Below are 17471 nucleotides of genomic sequence, written 5' to 3' on the forward strand. Positions count from 1 at the left end.
TGTCAGTTGCAAGGAAGGGGTGGTTTATCAAATTCCGCTCTCATGCAAAAAGGCTTACATTGGAGAAACGGGGTGATGTTTAAATGAAAGAATAAATGAACATGAACGCTCACTGGAAAAAGGAACTGGTTCCAATATGGCCATCCATTGCAAAAAGCCCGGGTAAACGCCTTCCCTAAGAGGTACCATTGTTCTGGACAGAAGTCGAGACAGCGTTGCCCGTGAGCTGAAGGAAGCCTTTTACATTAAAAGGAAGGGCCTGGAATGCATCAGTGAACAGTCAAAAATACTATATAAAAGTGAAATGTCCTTTTTAGAAGCACTTAGTTAGAACTTAGCACATTGGTGCGCTGCCTGCGCTTGGTGAAAAATATTAATCTTTTAGTTTCTAATGGGGTACTGTCTTACAGGTGTGTTTTGTGTATTGCGTAACCATAATCATTTATGGTCCTTTGGCCCTATACATCACAGGTCATTGTCGCGAACGTCATCTTTCATTCGAGGTTTGTCATCTTTTACTATCGCTTTATCGCTTTTTGCCTGGCTACAATGTGATTTTTGACACCGCATGAGTTGCGCTGCCAGATTTGTGTATATATTGCGTGTTTCTGACAATAAAGCATCAGTTGTTAATAAGCGCTCATCCGTGTCTCTTCTTGTGTCGTCTGTTTGGTGCTTTAGTAGTTCAGTAACATGCACCAACTAGCCCAACAAAAAGTTCTGCTTGAATGCTTAATATGCCTTCTATTGAGAATTCAACTTCGTGGCATGTTAAGTTATTTCGGGGCATTGGGTAAACTTCCTACAGGGTTTGTAAATATGCTTGTAACATTACATGTCACCCATTCTGTGCAACCATGGAATTGCTACCACCTTTGCTGCTCTCAGGGTGGCAGGGAAACTTTGTGAGAATTTTAATAATGCCTCTACGTGGCCAAAATATGATGGTTTAGTAATTGTCATTTAGTCATGAATTAACCAACACACATAAAAACATTTCTTTGTATTACCGCTTATACTTGCTACACTAGCTCTATGACCATATATAGCCTAGTTATATGGGCAGTACACTTTAAGAGGCAAAGTCACAATGAAATTAGGCACTGAAAAAATTCAGTGCTTCTTCGGTGGCTTCATTAATTGTGTCCATGTTTTTTCCAGTGCACTACTATAACTAAGTCATGAATTACCATATAGACCATCAGGACGTCTTAAGGTCTAAATATAAACTGTGTGAATGATCTAGTTCTTCAAAGACACCATTAAAACAAGCATATAACACTTTTTCAGTGCTTCTAGTCACACTAGTTCCTTCCCTGTAAAATCTCAGAAACGCAAGCATTGATGACCTTGAACAAGTACTTGCTTTACATAAATAAAAATGTGCTTTGATGGAAATGGGACAGTGGCACTAAAGGGGCCCTGAACCACCCTCGGGCTTGGTGAAATGACGTAGTCCGCAGGTAGCATACGCTGTTCTGAGCATCTCAGCCAAGTTCTGCTGTCGTACGTGGTCCGTGGAGCTTGCAAGTGGAGCGCCAAGTCACCTTTTTCTTTAACACTCTCATTTCAAAAACCCCATGCTCCTCGCTCTTTTCTGTGTGCTCTATTTTGTCATAAAGCACACCCCAATACGCGGCTGCTGTTGCTTGCTGTGCTTGGCTACACCGCGGCCGCCGTGAGGTGCCGCCACAAGTCCAGTGGCTAAGCGCACTGCGGCTTTCTGAGGGCAGCCGCGTTTGGCTTACGTTTAGCACAGCATAGGCACCAAATCGTAAGTTTGAACTGCGTGCCATGGTGACGTCTCCGCCGTAGCCTTTGCAGTGCAAGGCATCGGAGGAGGAAAGGGAGCACAGCTGAGGCCGTGTTTGATTGCCGATAACTCCGCTTCTGCTGAACGCATTGAAGTACTGTTTGTGGCAAAAGACGGGGAATGCAGGAGATGGAAATTCAAGACGATGAGCAAAACGTGAACAAGGTGATTGCAGGAACCAACGTTTCGACAAGTGGACTTATCTTCTTCAAGGCAACATATGCTTTCTTCGCCACAGTATATATAGGTGGAGTTCTTCTAAAGGGGAGAGGGTGTGAGGCGGGAGGACGAGGAAACGAGGGAAAATGTGTTAGCGTGTCGAATTGAGAGTAAAGGAACGCTGTGTACAAAGTCAAAGCCAGGTCACCCTCCCCCCCACCCTGGTCTGTCAACACATACGCGTTAGCCGGCGTGTCAAGGGCGTCTGACACGCCGGCTGAAAAAAAAAAAAAGAAGAAGAAGAAGAAGAAGAAAAGGAACGGTAAGGTTAAAAAAAATGGGGGGGGGGGATTCGCCAAGAAATCAAACTACGTGTTGTTGCCTATAGCTTGAAGTTTAGCATAGCGAACAGATTCTAAAGCTCCCTTTGAAACGTTTATGCCTATTGGTTACAATGTCTTGAACTTATGGATAAGGTATGATTCTCTGTATTTTATTTCTCGTTCAGAACGGAAATTTGACTGTAAGATGCAGAGTTTAAGTTCATCAAAGTTATGACCTGGTTGGTTGAAATGCTCGGCGACGGCTTTGGGAAGCTTTTTAGCTGTGTCCACGCGATGTCCGTTTAATCTGACGTTCATTGATTGTCCTGTTTCACCAATATATGTTGTAGCAAAGTGGTTCTGAAGTAGCCTATCTTCATTTAAAATGTCTTTCTCCACTTCTATAAAAAGTGGTTCAGGGCCCCTTTTAATGAACCGTATGGTCAAATTAAGGACATAATGCATGGTGGTAAGCACAAAGTGGGTGGAAAAATATTTACAAGATGTACTTAAATTCAGCTCCAGTACTGGTCCAGCATGCGAAAACCATAGCTCAGTGGTCGTTGATATCAGGTGTCTTGTTGCAGTATTATTTGTACAAAATCTAAATGTCCAGTCAAGGCCAAATTGACGAAAAACCAACCGCATCATGCACATGAGTATCATACCTATCTTGTACAATGCTTGTTGGTGCAGCTGAACTGGGTTTAGCATTGGTATAGCCAGCCTTGCATTTATTATTGCAATGGCAATTATGTGGATGCTCAAAGTGCATTTTCGGCACCATTGCTTCTGTTGTCACGCTGTCCTGATATAGATGGCGCATGCGCAGCTAGTGTCCAGACAGTTGGATTATCTCCACAGATGTGGTGTGCATTTGGTTGCAAAAAACGACCAAGCTAACTGGACACACCATAAGTGCTCTGCTCAGTCAGCTTGGTAGTGGGGTCATGGCAGTGTCCTGCCTTTCGCAGCTGGCATGAACATTCTGTGTGCATGCACCATAAACACTCTAGTGTTTCTGCTGAGCTGCTGTTTGTATGCACTGGTCTGTGTGGAACAAACAGTAAATGTTAAGATAATGTTATCTGATATTTCACTGGACTCTTTGACTAATGCCAATGGTTCCCCATCAGTCTCACCTTTGCACCATCGAGCTGTGGGGCCTGCAACGCCACTGGTGGTGCTCTTCATGCCAGCATTGTGAGATGCCTGGTAGCTGCCAGGGCGCTGTTCCTTCTGCCCAGCAGTAGTTGCCTTGCATGCTGTGGCTAACATGTTGTGGCCACATATAATTAAAATCCTGTTCAAGGAGTTCAAGTGCAATGCAAAACCTTGCTATCGCTGTCATGGCTTCGCGCTTTGGCCGAAATTGTCAGATTTTGCTCTGGCTGTTTTTTGTAGGTTTTCATAGTTCCCTAATTGTAAATTGGTTTCAATCTGGCATTGTTGGTTACCAAAGGTAAACACGATATCATACAAAAGTGTATGTAAAACATTCCAGGAACGTCGCAACATATTATTTATGCCAAGACAGGACTTAGTTTCAAAGAAAACTTCCTTCGAAAGGGTGATGCTGTATCTGACAAAGCGTAACATTGTAGCTATAAAGCTCATCCTGATCACGTGTTTGGAATGATGTGAATAAAGGAAGCATTCTTTCTCATGTTCTACAAGGATAATATGCAATTTCATCCTGCATGGCTGCTTAGAAAACATTCAGCAGTATTGCTACAAGGTGCATTTAGTCCCTTGAAAGCTACAAGAGTCTTAAATAAGCTTTAGTTAAATAAACTGTGAATGCCTATACAATGTGCGGTGAATTTCACGTCTGGAAACCTCCATTGCCTTTCTGCCAGAAAACTCAACCTGGGTCACAGTATTGTAGTGATACCCATTCCAGTGTTATCCTTTTTCATTTGGTCGGTGGTCAGAGCAATGCTCCATCTACTTTATCGCTGGACTCAGCTGGCTGTGAATGGTGGGTGATAAGAATAGCATAGAATTGAGTGGAAAGCATTGCTACAAAACGTAGCCCTGACAACTTGAGAAACATTTTTTTCACAGCTCAAATTGCCTAGGAGAAATTGGGTGATTTATATGGCAATTTTTGTACTGTACTGACAGTCTCATTATGCTCTGCCAGCCACTACTGCCAATTTTAAATCTAGGGCCACACACAGATGGCACCACAAGGCAAAATTCAAATGCTGTTAGTGGAGTTTTGACAGGTCTGTTGTAGCATGCTTGACGCTTGTATTGGCCTTGGTTAGTACTGATTACTATGTGCTCGAAAGAGGAAGAAAATAATGCTTGTTTTGCATGGTCGTGCATCAGCCATACCAGATTTTGCTGATTAATGCCTCTCTTTCAGAATATGAAGTGGAGGATGTCCTGGATATAAAGAAAGAGAAGGTACGTAGAACCTGCAAATTGTTTTTGAATCTGGTAAATTTCACTTCACTTACGACCACAGTGTCAAACCGAAACCTTTTGCCTTCGGTACAGTTCAGCTCTAGAACGAAGTGGTTCGGAGCTTTGTGAACCGTTTCGTTTGGATTCACATGGTTTTGAAGAAAAAGAAGTACACTCGTGTGCCTCTGGTTTCTGCAAAAGTGTTTGGTACATCTGTAGAAACAAGCTTGCTTGAGTTAGAACTACCATGAACCGTTTGTTTTCATGAGTACTAACTGAAAAAAATTTCTTAGACATGCACTCATGTTTCTCAAGAACAATTCTAGACGCGTGTACTGCAAAGGCCATAATTAATCCACATAATATAAACTTCTCCTACACAGAATCCATACTATAAATATGCCCCCTATTTTCACCAAATGTAAACAATGTGGCTCAATTAGTACACCAAGGACATCTGAGAAACTTACTATGAACCTCGTAAAATGCATCAAATATCTAAAAAAGAAACAAGGATTCAGTAATTATTTGCAAAACTTATAATTAAGCCAGAAGCGGCTAAATTTTTCTCACAGGTGCCTGCTAACATAGCCCCTTGTTTATTTATTTATTTCAGGACTACTGCCGACCTCTCAATGGGGCCTTAAACAAGAGTGGGTTATAACACAAAAACAGATTTGGAAACAAAGAGAAACAATTCTAGAAGTGCAACAGGAAAATTTGCCAAAGCAAGTCCAATGCAGGTACTAGGGAAAACATGATTCATGCACAAGTACAAAAAACTAAAACGCTAGAAACCCGAACACTAGAAATTATACAATTCAAAGTCAGAATAGCGGCAACAGGCATCTCTTGACAAACATCTCTGCAATGAGTGAACATACCATAATCAGCGCAAGATAAACTTGTAAAACATTACGCCTTATGAACACCGAAAGATACACATGACACCAAGCAAATATTTTTAGCACACTGAAAAAGTACTAGAGAATAAAATGTAAATTGAAGAGTAGTGCGTGTGGGTTGAGCGAGGCCAGATAGAGGAAGGGGGGGCCATGTACAATGAAGTAAGGTCAAGGGGATTGTTGCCGCAGCTTTGGCATGAACAACTCAACAGTAGCGCAGTTTATTGTGTCAGCAGAAAGAGCATTCCATTCAGTAAAGGTGCGCGGAAAAAAAGAATTTTTAAAAGCTTGTGTCTTGCAAGCTCGAGTCCACTGAATATGAACTTGGTGTCAAGTACAGTTCTCTCTGGAGACTGGGAAACGTTGCATTTAACGGTGTTAACACTTTCGAGCACTTGCTAAAGAAATTCGTCCAAACATGTAGTCAACTGATGCTCTTGAAACTTTGCTTCCACATCACCCATTGGATGCCCCTTGTTTCTTTAAAAATGGTATCTTTTTGTGGCGCGTCGTCTTCTTTCGGTACGTTGAACAAACTTCTACTTTGCTCATAAAAAGCACTTGTAGAGCTCTGGCACGCTTCAATAAGTAATTTACTGCAAAGGCTGTAGACACCCTACTTAGTTCAAACTTACTGTAATGGTCATCCATGACACGGCTTATATCTTTCTAAATATAGATTTGCTGCCATTATCGGTATTCCCAGGGCAGCAGGCAAACTTTGTAAGTGTTTCTTATAACGCCCCAACACAGGTAGAAAAAGAGTATTTATAAATTTTAATTTAAAGGGAAACTAAAGTCAAATACTGAGTCAATGTGGACTGTTAAAATAGCGTTCCAGAAATCTCTCAGTGCTTGTTACGTGCCAAGGAAAGACTTAGTTTATGAGAAAATTGTGTCTGAAGGGTCCGCATACCTTTAGTGCAATTCAAATCGCCCTCCCCCAAGTGAGGTGTGGTGACGCCATCACTGGCCTTTAGTGTCGTCTGTAAGTACAGCAGGGCCCGACAGATGGCACAACGGTTTCCTACACAAAACGCAAACGTGCGGCCATGGAGAAACCGAGCCAAGACAGCGTTGTATTCGCCACTGAAGCTGCTCTTGGTCAAGTGGTGTCGACCATTTGGGAATCCCGTGACATCACATGGATGTGGCATTCTCTATTACTTGGAGTTTGTGTAAGTTTTGCAAGCCAGCAAAACCAGTGCATTGCTACGTGATAACGAAACTACTGAAACGCGAAAGTATAAGCGGCGCAGAGTGGAGAAAAGGAAACCTTTCGATTGCCCATGAGGTTGTCTAGGGTATTGTCAATGAGTTCCTTTTTCTAAAGATCAAATAGAATTGGACACGTGGCTTTTTCTTTTGCCTTATAATGCAATACCATGATCTTTTTATTACAAGTGGTTGAGTACTCGCGACAGAATTATAATGGTGAGTGCCTTCATCATGAGGCCAGTACTTGAATCTTCCAGTGGAGTCCCAAATCGTGTCCCGGATTTACCTCAACTTCTCTTACTAAAGCTCTGTTTGTGATATTGAGGCCTTAGACATTCTTGAGCACCTAATCTATCACTTCAGCTTGACCTAATATTTGCCTTTAGTGGCCCTTTAGGTCCCTAATGTGTCCCTCCCCCTTTCCTCTAAATATCAGGGTGTCTACCAATCAGGAAAACCGGGAAGACCGAGAATTCTCAGGGATTTTGAGTAGTCGGGAAAACCTCAGGGAAAACTCAGGGAATTTGTGCCTCTATCACGGAAAATTAGCTGTAATTTTATTGAAAGGGTCGAAAGTCGCGGTAATGCTGGCTCGAGTAACAGACAAGAATCGTAATGAATCGTCTTTAACACCCGGCCGTCGGCTGGAAGAGTTGCCAGTGTGCAGTCAACGAGCAACTTGCCGGATTCCCGATAATTAAGACGGCTTTGCGGCACCACCATTTACCCCATAGAGCCAATGTATCAGAACGTCTGAAATTTCGGACGCAGGACTCTTCGCCGTCCGATTTTCCGAACGTTTTGCCTTAACCGCAGGTTCGAAATGGCATTAAGCAAAGCCACCATTGCTGCCATTTTGATTACCTCGCCGCCTCGAACCGGCGCTCTCGCACGCAGATCCATTGGGGGCAACGCTAGGCCTAACTGCTTAGACGTTCGCTATGAAGCTTCTTGTCGTTGGGTGCCGTGTTTTTTATTGAAAGAATTTGCCGTTGTTAGCAAGGGTACGGACTCCGCCTTTGTGATCTTTGTGATTGTCTTAGGAGCTTGGAAAGCACGTAGCATTGCATAATGCCGGTCTCCGAAAGTCAGCTTTGCCTCTGTACAGAAATGTTATTTGGTGAAGCATATGCAAAAGTATTGCAGTGAAGCATAACAAGCGTGGGAAGGGGCTATGCCACGGGACACAGCATGTATTCCTTAATTATACACGTGTGCACCCGATAATTTCTGTCACAGTATGAGCACCGATATGCCTAACATGTGTACCGACAGGCCTTCAGAGCATTTTCGAATGTGCCTGTGGTAGTTTGAGCCCTTAACGGCAGTAAATGACATGCATTTTTTTTCCCCAACTGGCTGATTTTACGGACGTTTTCGCGGCCCCTAGGGAGTTCGAAAAATCGGACTTGGACTATGCAACTGGTCAAGAAGCTGCTTCAAATGGTCGATGGGGCGAACGAGTGGTGGAAGGAGGACAAGAACAGAAAGGACCTACACACTGAGGAATGAACGGGAAAGGAAGCGTGCTGCCGCCGTTTTGAAGGAGCTTGAGCTCAAAGAACAAAGTGTTCGCTGATGCCGAGATGCAGGTGTCTCATTCAAACCAAAGTAAACTCTTCAAAGCAGTGAAACACAACACTGAGGCATCGTGCGCGGTCAGGACAGTTGAGATTGACTTACGAGCTGCTGAGAGAGGATCTCAATTTTGACAATGTTCGGGCCTCATACCACTGAGCTTGCTATCAGTTGATAGAAATAGCTCATAATCGAAAATATTGGCTTCTGTATGCATCTCGTTCTTCTTCGTATTTGACAATGTCCGACTCGATATGCTTACTAGAGGGTCACAGCATCGGGCGATATGGTTTCAGCCCATCTTGACATTAAGCATAGTTCTGCATCACTCAGGGAATTTAGAAATGTCAACTTGGTAGACACTCTGAAATATAAACTTGGCGCATAAATTAGTTCTTTCAGGAGAACGTGAAAACAAGCGTGTAATGTTTCTGAGTGCTTCTACAGTCGCACTAACAGCTTTGCTGTATACAAAGCGGATATGTAGTGCGGACAGTGAACAGGACTCTGTAAACACTTTGTGACATATTTAGTGAAATGGACTGCTAGTTTAGTTGTGTATACATGTTCATAGCTAAAAATGAAGTTCTGAGAACTTGTCTAGTTGTCTTGCTTGTCCCACCTTGTTTTTGTGCTAATTTCTTAGCTACAACATTTTTAGTGCCATGAATGGAGGTCTCTGACATACAGTTTTCTTTCTGGTATCTATTGCATGTTCTATCCTGGCTTTCCTCAGAAGCGCTTGCACAATCTTCTTCACAAATGCAAAGTAATGTCATTTTAATGCTCTAGAGAGAGCCTACAATACATAAACTTGCAAATAATAGGCAAGCATTGTGAAGTATAGCCCGCTCTTCCCCTTACTTGAATAAAGTTGTTGCCGTCTGCATTCTCTGCATGTATTTCACCTCGGCAATTATTGGATGGAAGGGAGGTGTGTACACCCAGAAGTCGAGGATCTGTATAGGTTCCATGGTTGCACCTTTTCTGAGTGGCATTTAATCGAGTGCGATTGACTGCGAGCTAGAAACTGATTTAGTGGGTGTTGTGAATACGTTTTGGTATATAGGTGATTACCCTGTTCTTGTCGACGCTGGCAGATGGGTTGACATGAGGGTGAATGCACTGAAGGTTCTCAAATTAAAAGGGTCGGGGTTGAAGTTCACCTATGAGGTGCCTGAGGAGGAGTGCATACAGTTTTTGGACTTGAGTATTTACTTTGATGATATTCATAGATGTTGGATGTACTTTCCACGTAGTGTGAAATCTGTTCTTGACTTCTGCTTGGGGCAATAAAAGGTAATCAAGAATGTCGTTGCGGTCTCCTTTTTTAAGGCAGCACTTAAGAAGTCTTTCCCACATTGCATAGAGGAAGGTTTTGTCAGGCAAATTGAGTGACACAAGCTGTCATGTTTTCCTGAGGACCACTAGGCCTTCTTGGGTGAAAGGGTGCCACAAAAAGTAAATGCAGAAGCGAGAGGTTTGGAGCCACCCAGGAGTAAAAAGAAAGAGCTGATTGCCAGCATTCCCTATCTTCACAGTGTGTCCTGTTGCCTAAAGAGGGCGGGACTTGGTACGGGTATAACACGTTTTTTTTTCATTGAACAGCAAGCTCGGCAAGCTATGCGTGGAAGTGGACAAGAAGGTAGTAGGAGAAGGCTGAAGCATTCGTGGGTGCATGATCGAGCACTGTGGCAGTTTGGTCGAGTGCAGCAAAGGGTGCTGTGTATAACATTCTGTTATCTTGTGGGAAATGTTATGTTGGGCAGGCGGGTCATTGTCTGAGTAACCTGACCTTTGCAATGTTTAAAGGGCCCCTCACCAGGCGTGGCCATTTTGAGCTGACAAGCGCAGAACATACAGTGCGCGCTAACGATCATGTTCGCAATGAAATGCATCGTTATGCGCCATGAAAAATCCTGAAATTTGAATCTTAATGCTGTTTTCCCACATGGTGACTGCGCTGCAAGTTGGACGGGGACGTACTCGTGTCCCTGCACCTACGTACTGCACCTACATAGAGTCAGGTTGAAGATTAATATGCAGAAGACAAAGATAATGAACAATAGCCAGGCATGTGAACAAGAGTTCAGGATCGTCAGTCAGCCTCTAGAGTCTGTGAAGGAGTATGTTTACCTAGGTCAATTACTCATAAGGGACAGTGATCATGAGAAGGAAATTTACAGAAGAATAAAATTGGGTTGGAGCGCATTCAGCAGACATTGTCAGATCCCGACTGGAAGCTTACCATTATCATTAAAAACAAAGGTGTACAATCAATGCATTCTTTCGGTGCTGACATGTGGGGCAGAAACTTGGAGACTGACAAAAAAGCTCGAAAACAAGTTAATAAAGGGGAATCAGGCATCCACCCAATCGTAGCAATTGCTAATACGGAAACTTACACGGGTTCCTCGAAAGAAAAGCCTCGTAGTTCAAGAAAGGTTTGTCCTGGTCTGGGACTAGAACCCGAGATGACAGCCTTTCTGGGGCAGCCGCTCTATGATCTGAACTAACCAGGTGGCTAGCTGATGGCAGGGCGAAGTCGAATTTATCTACAACTCGAAGCAAAGGCAAGAGCTTGACGTAATAGTTTTGCGGGAACCCGCAAGGTGGAGTGAAGTAATTAATAAAGGGGAAATCAGACATCCACCCTGTTGTTGCAGTTGCTACAATGGAAACCCATATGGCTTCCTTGAAAGAAAAGCCTCGCAGTTGAAGGAAGATTCATCCTGGTCCGGGGCTCGAACCCAGGGCCACCACCTTTCTGGGGCAGCAGCTCTACCATCTGAAATAACTAGGCAGATGGCAGGGCGAAGTCGAATTTGTCAACAACTCGAAGAAAAGGCAAGAGTTTGACGTAATAACTTTGCAGAACCCACACGGTGGACAGAAGTAATTATATAAGGGAAAATGAGACATCCACCCAATTGTAGCAATTGCTACAAAGGAAACCCATACGGGTTTGAAATCCTTGAAAGATAAGCCTTGCAGTTGAATTGCGAGGCTTTTCTTCCAAGAATTTCACACTTGTATGGGGTTCCATTGTAACAATTGCTACGATTGGGTGGACGTCTGATTTCCACTTTATTAATTACTTTTCTCCACCTTGCGGGTTTCTGCAGAACTATTACGTCGAAAATAAGTTAAGGACCACACAAAGAGCGATGGAATGAAGAATGGGCATAACGTTGAGGAGACAAGAGAGCGGTGTGGATCAGGAAGCAAACAGGCATAGCCGATATTCTAATTGACATTAAGAGTAAGAAATGGAGCTGGGCAGGTCCCGTAATGTGTAGGTTAGATAACCGGTAGATTATTAGGGTTACAGAATGGGTGCCAAGAGAAGGGAAGTACAGTCGAGGACGGCAGAAGACTAGGTGGGGTGACGAAATTAAGAAATTTGCAGGCGCTAGCTGGAATTGGCTGGTGCAGGACGGGGGTAATTGGAGATTGCAAGGAGAGGCCTTCATCCTGCAGTAGACATAAAATAGATGATGATGATGATGTACCACAGAGCTTTTTTGAGGGGACAGCTGTGTTCAAAGTTATCATTACAGTGTAAGCAATGCGACTGTGCACTTATGTTTGCTGAAATAACAAGGTGGCATGAGAAATAGAAGAAGCAATTTTATAAGGAGATAGGGTGAAATGTGTGTCTCAAGGCCATCCATTATGCTGCATGACGCTGAGTTAGATTACCTGGATGCCCATCACTAAGTGACGTAGCAACTAAAATGTTATTGAACTTTTTTTTTTGTACCAAGTGTAGTGTTCAGCATGTCTATAATCTGTCTGTTTCTTTTTTTTTTCGTTAAATTCTCAGTTGAAAATCTGTGCTATGTCTGTGTTTTCTTTCCCTCCATCTATGTTATTTTGCGCTGCCTATGCTAAACTATATTGTTGACTTAATAAAAGAACCCCCATATGTCTTTTTTACCACCCACTTGTGTCGTCTCAGAAGGGCATAAAATGCAGAAGTATGTCTGAGGCCAAGTTCATGTCTAAGTACTGTCTAGTAGACAGTATTTGTGTATACCAATGCTTTGAGCATGAGGGCGAACTCTTAATGCAGCACTCACGTCAGCAATTGTCATATGACCAGCTGCAGCTAGCTACCAGAGGGCAACTCACTGCAACCAATGTTCAACACTGGCAAGTGGGACTTGTATGTCCCCGCTCCAAAAATGTGTTGCGATTGATGCTGTTCATGCCTGTTCGCATAACCACCACCACATCAAATAACCGTCAACATAATCCATTGTCGTGCACCATTGATTGGATAAGCAGCGAACGAGTGAGTTTAAATGGTAACACAGCCTCAGCAACTTGCCTGTGTGAATGCCACCTTTCTAATATCACCACCTTGCTCCGTGTTATGGCTCCTATTCTCAAGTTGTCGCTGATTATGAAATATTACCGAAACTTGGAAGGGCATGGTTGTTCTAAATGGAGCATATGGATTGTTTGGTGAGCCACAAAACCTTGGGGCACTTAGTGTAAAGGTGTGAGAAGAGCTCAAGGGGTGCTTGCCTCAGTAAAGGAAGGAACGGCTGCCTGGCCGTTAGCAATCTTGCCCAAAGCACACTTGCTCATTCTTTTTCTTTTCTTCTATTTTTTTTCTTTTTCAGGGTCAGACCCGGTTTCTCATCAAATGGAAGGGCTGGAGCGATATCTACAACTCCTGGGAAACTGAAGATGCAGTGCAGAATTGTATGGCCTTAGTACTAGAATGCTGTGTTCGGACAAATTCTAGGTTTGTAGCTTTTACTATCCTGTATTTGTTGCATCTCAGGTTGTCTGCATACCTAGTGGGTGTTTCAGCCTAAATATAACCCGCCATGGTTGCTTAGTCGCTTTGGTGTTATGCTGCTAAGCACGACATCGCGGGATCAAATCCCAGCCACGGCAGCCACACTTTGATAGGGTTCAAATGCAAAAATGCCCATGTACTTAGATTTAGGTGCACGTTAAAGAATCCCAGGTGGTTGAAATTGATCCGGAGTCCCCTTCTATGGCGTGCTTCATAATCAGGCCGTGGTTTTGCCACGTAAAACCCCATAATCTAAATTTTTTTTAAGCTTAAATATGCTTAGGCTATAGATATACGACGATACAACCTGCTTCCAGTGACAGCCGAATTTAAATCATGTGCATTACGTGTGTGATACTCTGCACATTAGCCTAATTACTAACACTTATTTATATTTACCATACACAAACAGGACATGTATTCTCGCAGGGGTGGAACCAATTTGATAATTCTTTTCATAAATTTCTGACTTGTGATACTTATGTTCTTAGTAAAATTAACACGTTGCACATCTCAAAGCACCAATCTGTCACCTCAAAAGCACTTAACATTTGCCTCTAGCGTCCCGAATTTGCATTAGTATGAGGTTGCGGGTTCAATTCCTGACCGTGTCGATTACATTCTAATATCATTATCAGCAGCAGCAGCAGCAGCAGCCTATTTTTATGTCCACTGCAAGACGAAGGCCTGTCCTTGAGATCTCCAATTACCCCTGTTATGTGCCAGCTAATTACAAATTGCATCTGCGAATTTCCTGATTTCATCACCCCACCTAATTTTCTGCTGTCCTCGACTGCGCTTTCTTTCCCTTGGCACCCATTCTTTGACTCTAATGTTCCACCTGTTATCTGCCCTATGCATTACATGGCCTGCCCAGCTCCACTTTCTCTTAATGTATACTAGAATATTGGCTGTCCCAGTTTGTTCCCTGATCCACACTACTCTCATCCTGCCTTTTATTGTGCCTAACACTTTTCATTGCGTTGCTCTTTGCAGAGTGCTTAACTTGTTCTCTAGCTTCTTTATTAACCTCCAAGTTTCCGCCTCATATATTAGCACCTGTATAATGCAATGATTGTACACTTTTCTTTTCAACGACAGTTGGAAGCTCCCAGTCAGGATGTAGTAATGCCTGTTATATACACTCCAGCCCATTTTTATTGTTCTGTAAATTTCCCTCTCATGATTAGGGTCTCATGTGACTAATTGACTTAGATAAACATACTCCTGTACAGACTAGAGGCTGACAGGTGAACCTAAATTCTTGTTCCTTTGCCAGGCTATTGAACACACTGGTCTTTGTCTTCTGCATATTAATCTCCAACCCTACTCTTACACTTTCTTAGTTAAGGGCCTTAATTGTTTGTTGCAGTTCATCCTGAGTGTTTCTGACCAGGACAGTGTCATCTGCAAAGCGAAGGTTGTTGAGCTATTGGCTGTTGATCCTCATTCCTAAGCCTTCCTAGTCTAATAGCTTGAATACTTCAAAGGATGCGGTGAATAGCATTGCAGAGATTGTGTGTTCTTGTCTGACCCTTTTCTTGATAGGCAATTTTTTTACTTTTCTTGTGGAGGAACAAGGTAGCTATGGAATCTTTGCAGATATTTCTAAAGATATTCACATATGCCTCCTGCACTCTTTGATTATGCAGTGCCTCCATGACTGCTGGTGTCTATACTGAATCACATGCCTTTTCATAATCTATGAAAGCTATACAGATAGGTTGATTGTACTCTGCAGATTTCTAAATTACCTGATTTGATGACATGGACGTGATCCATTGTAGAATATTCCTTCGTGAAGCCAGCCTGTTCTCTTGGTTCATTGAACTAAAATGTTGCCCTTATACTAATATCAGTAGAATGAAAAAACACTCACGCACGGAGCCTTTGATGCACATATATAAGCACAGGCAGTTAGAACTAACCTGAAACACTACGCTATAGAGTCTCTCATTTTTTCATAGCACCTGTGTTATACCCCTATCATATGGGCAAATTTAATGTCACTATGAGAAAGTGCGCTTCCTTGCTAACTGTCATTCAAAGGCTTTGTCACGGAAAGGTTTAGTGACACTTGTTGAAGGGCCCCTCACCAAGTCTGGCCATTTTGAGCTGACAAGCACAGTGTATACAATGTGCGCTCACTATTGTGTCTGCTAAGAATTGCATCCCTATACGCCGCTGAAAGAGCTGAAATTTTCAAACTAAATGCTGTTTGCCCCTCTCCTCACCGGTGCCAGCTCCAAGACGGAGGGTTTGATGTATATGCGCAAGTGTGCCTACATACCGTACATGTATATGCTGTGATGTCGCTCATAGTGATGTGTGATTGCGAGAAATATTCAAGGCAACATCTCTTATTTGTGTAATCTGTTGCTTTAGTAGATTAATGAAAGTTTAAAGAAATAATAAGGCATGCAAAATGAATGTCTACATGTTTTTGTTTTTCTTCACACCGAAGCAAGAGAGATGTACTTCCATTTCTTCTGCTTGTTCCCACGTTGTTCAGATGCACACATAGACAATGAAACTGTCATTTTCTACCATGTTCCAGCACTCAATCATGCTAAGTGATCTGTTTGCGTCTGCCTCAGTTTTCGTGTAGCACTAACTTATGCCGTTAGTCAGGTGTACTCGTGCACAGCGCCTAAAATTCTTCACTGCGCAAAACGAGACAAACGCAACAGCTTGTGCGAGAGAACATGAGTGGAACGGCGCCGCGCAGCAAGAAAGTAAGAGGAAAAAAAAAAAAAAAGGCGGGTCCCACGACATATGCGTCACGCGACTCGCCTCCAGCTCTAGTATGGGAGAAAGTAGGGAAGGAATTTCGCTATCGGAGTCTAGACATGGGCAAGTGGAGAGAGTGACTATGTTGGCGATGATATCCTCCTGATATCCTCCTGATATCGTGGGTTTGCTGCTCTGAAATGTTTATATCTCGGCTATTATTGAGCTTATTTGAAAAATTTTTGTGGCAGGGTTTGGGTACGGGCTAGTTGGTATTCCATTGCAAACATCACTTACAGCGAATACATAGACAGGGGCCGAAAGAATGACGAAAATAAGCGCCGACTTCCAACTGATCTTTATTTTGAGTGACACTCATATATATCAAGACACCACTGCGTGTATGTCAAGGGACGAATACAACGCTCCATTTACGTTACAAGAGCTTAACAGGGTTCTCTGTGCTGGCAAGAAAACTGCAGTAGGTCCTGACCGGATTCATTATTCCATGCTTGCGCACCTGTCCCTAGCATCCGTAGATGCTCTCCTTAAATTTTTTAACAAAGTATTTGAATCTGGAAGCATGCCAAAATGTTGGAAAAATGCAATAGTTGTGCCTTTCTTAAAAACAGAAAAATCCCCCACATCCCCTAGCAGCTTTCGACCCATTGCCCTGACAAGCTGTTTGGCAAAATCGTACGAGAGTGTCGTAAATGCGAGGTTAACCTTCACACTTGATAAATGGAACTCCATTGATTTTCACCAGTGTGGCTATAAGAAAGGATGTTCAACGACAGACCACCTCGTCCGACTTGAACATGAAATACATGACGCATTTTTACACAAACTGCACTGCCTGGCGGTGTTCTCCGATTTAGAAAAAGCGTATGACACCACGTGGAGGTTTGGAATCTTACGTGACCTCGCCGCGCTAGGAATCCGTGGCAAAATGCTAAACTGTCTCGCTGATTTTATGTCCAACAGAACATTCCAAATCCGTCTAGGCAATGTGCTCTCGTGCACATTTATCCAAGAAAACGGCGTGCCACAAGGTTGTGTACTTAGCACAACACTCTTTATAATAAAAATGAACTCTGTCAACAAAGTAATTCCCACCTCTGTTATGCACTCCATATATGTCGATGATCTGCAAATAGCGTGCCGCGCCTCAAACTTACGAACATGTGAAAGGCAACTCCAGATAACAATAAATAAACTAATGGAGTGGGCTGAGAAAAATGGCTTCCGCTTCTCTACACAGAAAACTGTTACAGTGCTATTTTCGCAAAAACGAGGGTTGTACTTAGACCCGGATTTAAAATTGAATGATGTCGCGCTGCCGGTAAAACAAGAATATAAATTCTTGGGAGTAACCTTTGACAAAAAACTAAACTTCCTTGCCCACATTAAAGCACTAAAAATTAAGGCAAATAAAGCATTGAATATCCTCAAAGTGTTATCTCATAAGCACTGGGGTTCCGACCGAACGTGTCTTTTACGTATTTACCGGTCTCTTG

The 17471-nt window shown here is 42.9% G+C and overlaps 1 protein-coding gene across 2 annotated transcripts in view; it reads left to right on the forward strand.

Annotated features, from left to right (window-relative positions):
- LOC135914241 (histone-lysine N-methyltransferase SUV39H2-like) overlaps window positions 1-17471 on the forward strand; it is a 77373-nt gene that overhangs the window by 4952 nt on the left and 54950 nt on the right. For both annotated transcript variants that reach the window (XM_065447011.1, XM_065447014.1), the window contains exons 3-4: window positions 4670-4710; window positions 13043-13167. In XM_065447011.1, the coding sequence (XP_065303083.1) occupies window positions 4670-4710; window positions 13043-13167 (166 nt within the window). The remainder of the gene's footprint in view (window positions 1-4669; window positions 4711-13042; window positions 13168-17471) is intronic.

This window comes from Dermacentor albipictus, chromosome 6 (genome assembly GCF_038994185.2).
Source record: "Dermacentor albipictus isolate Rhodes 1998 colony chromosome 6, USDA_Dalb.pri_finalv2, whole genome shotgun sequence".
Classification (NCBI taxonomy): domain Eukaryota; kingdom Metazoa; phylum Arthropoda; class Arachnida; order Ixodida; family Ixodidae; genus Dermacentor; species Dermacentor albipictus.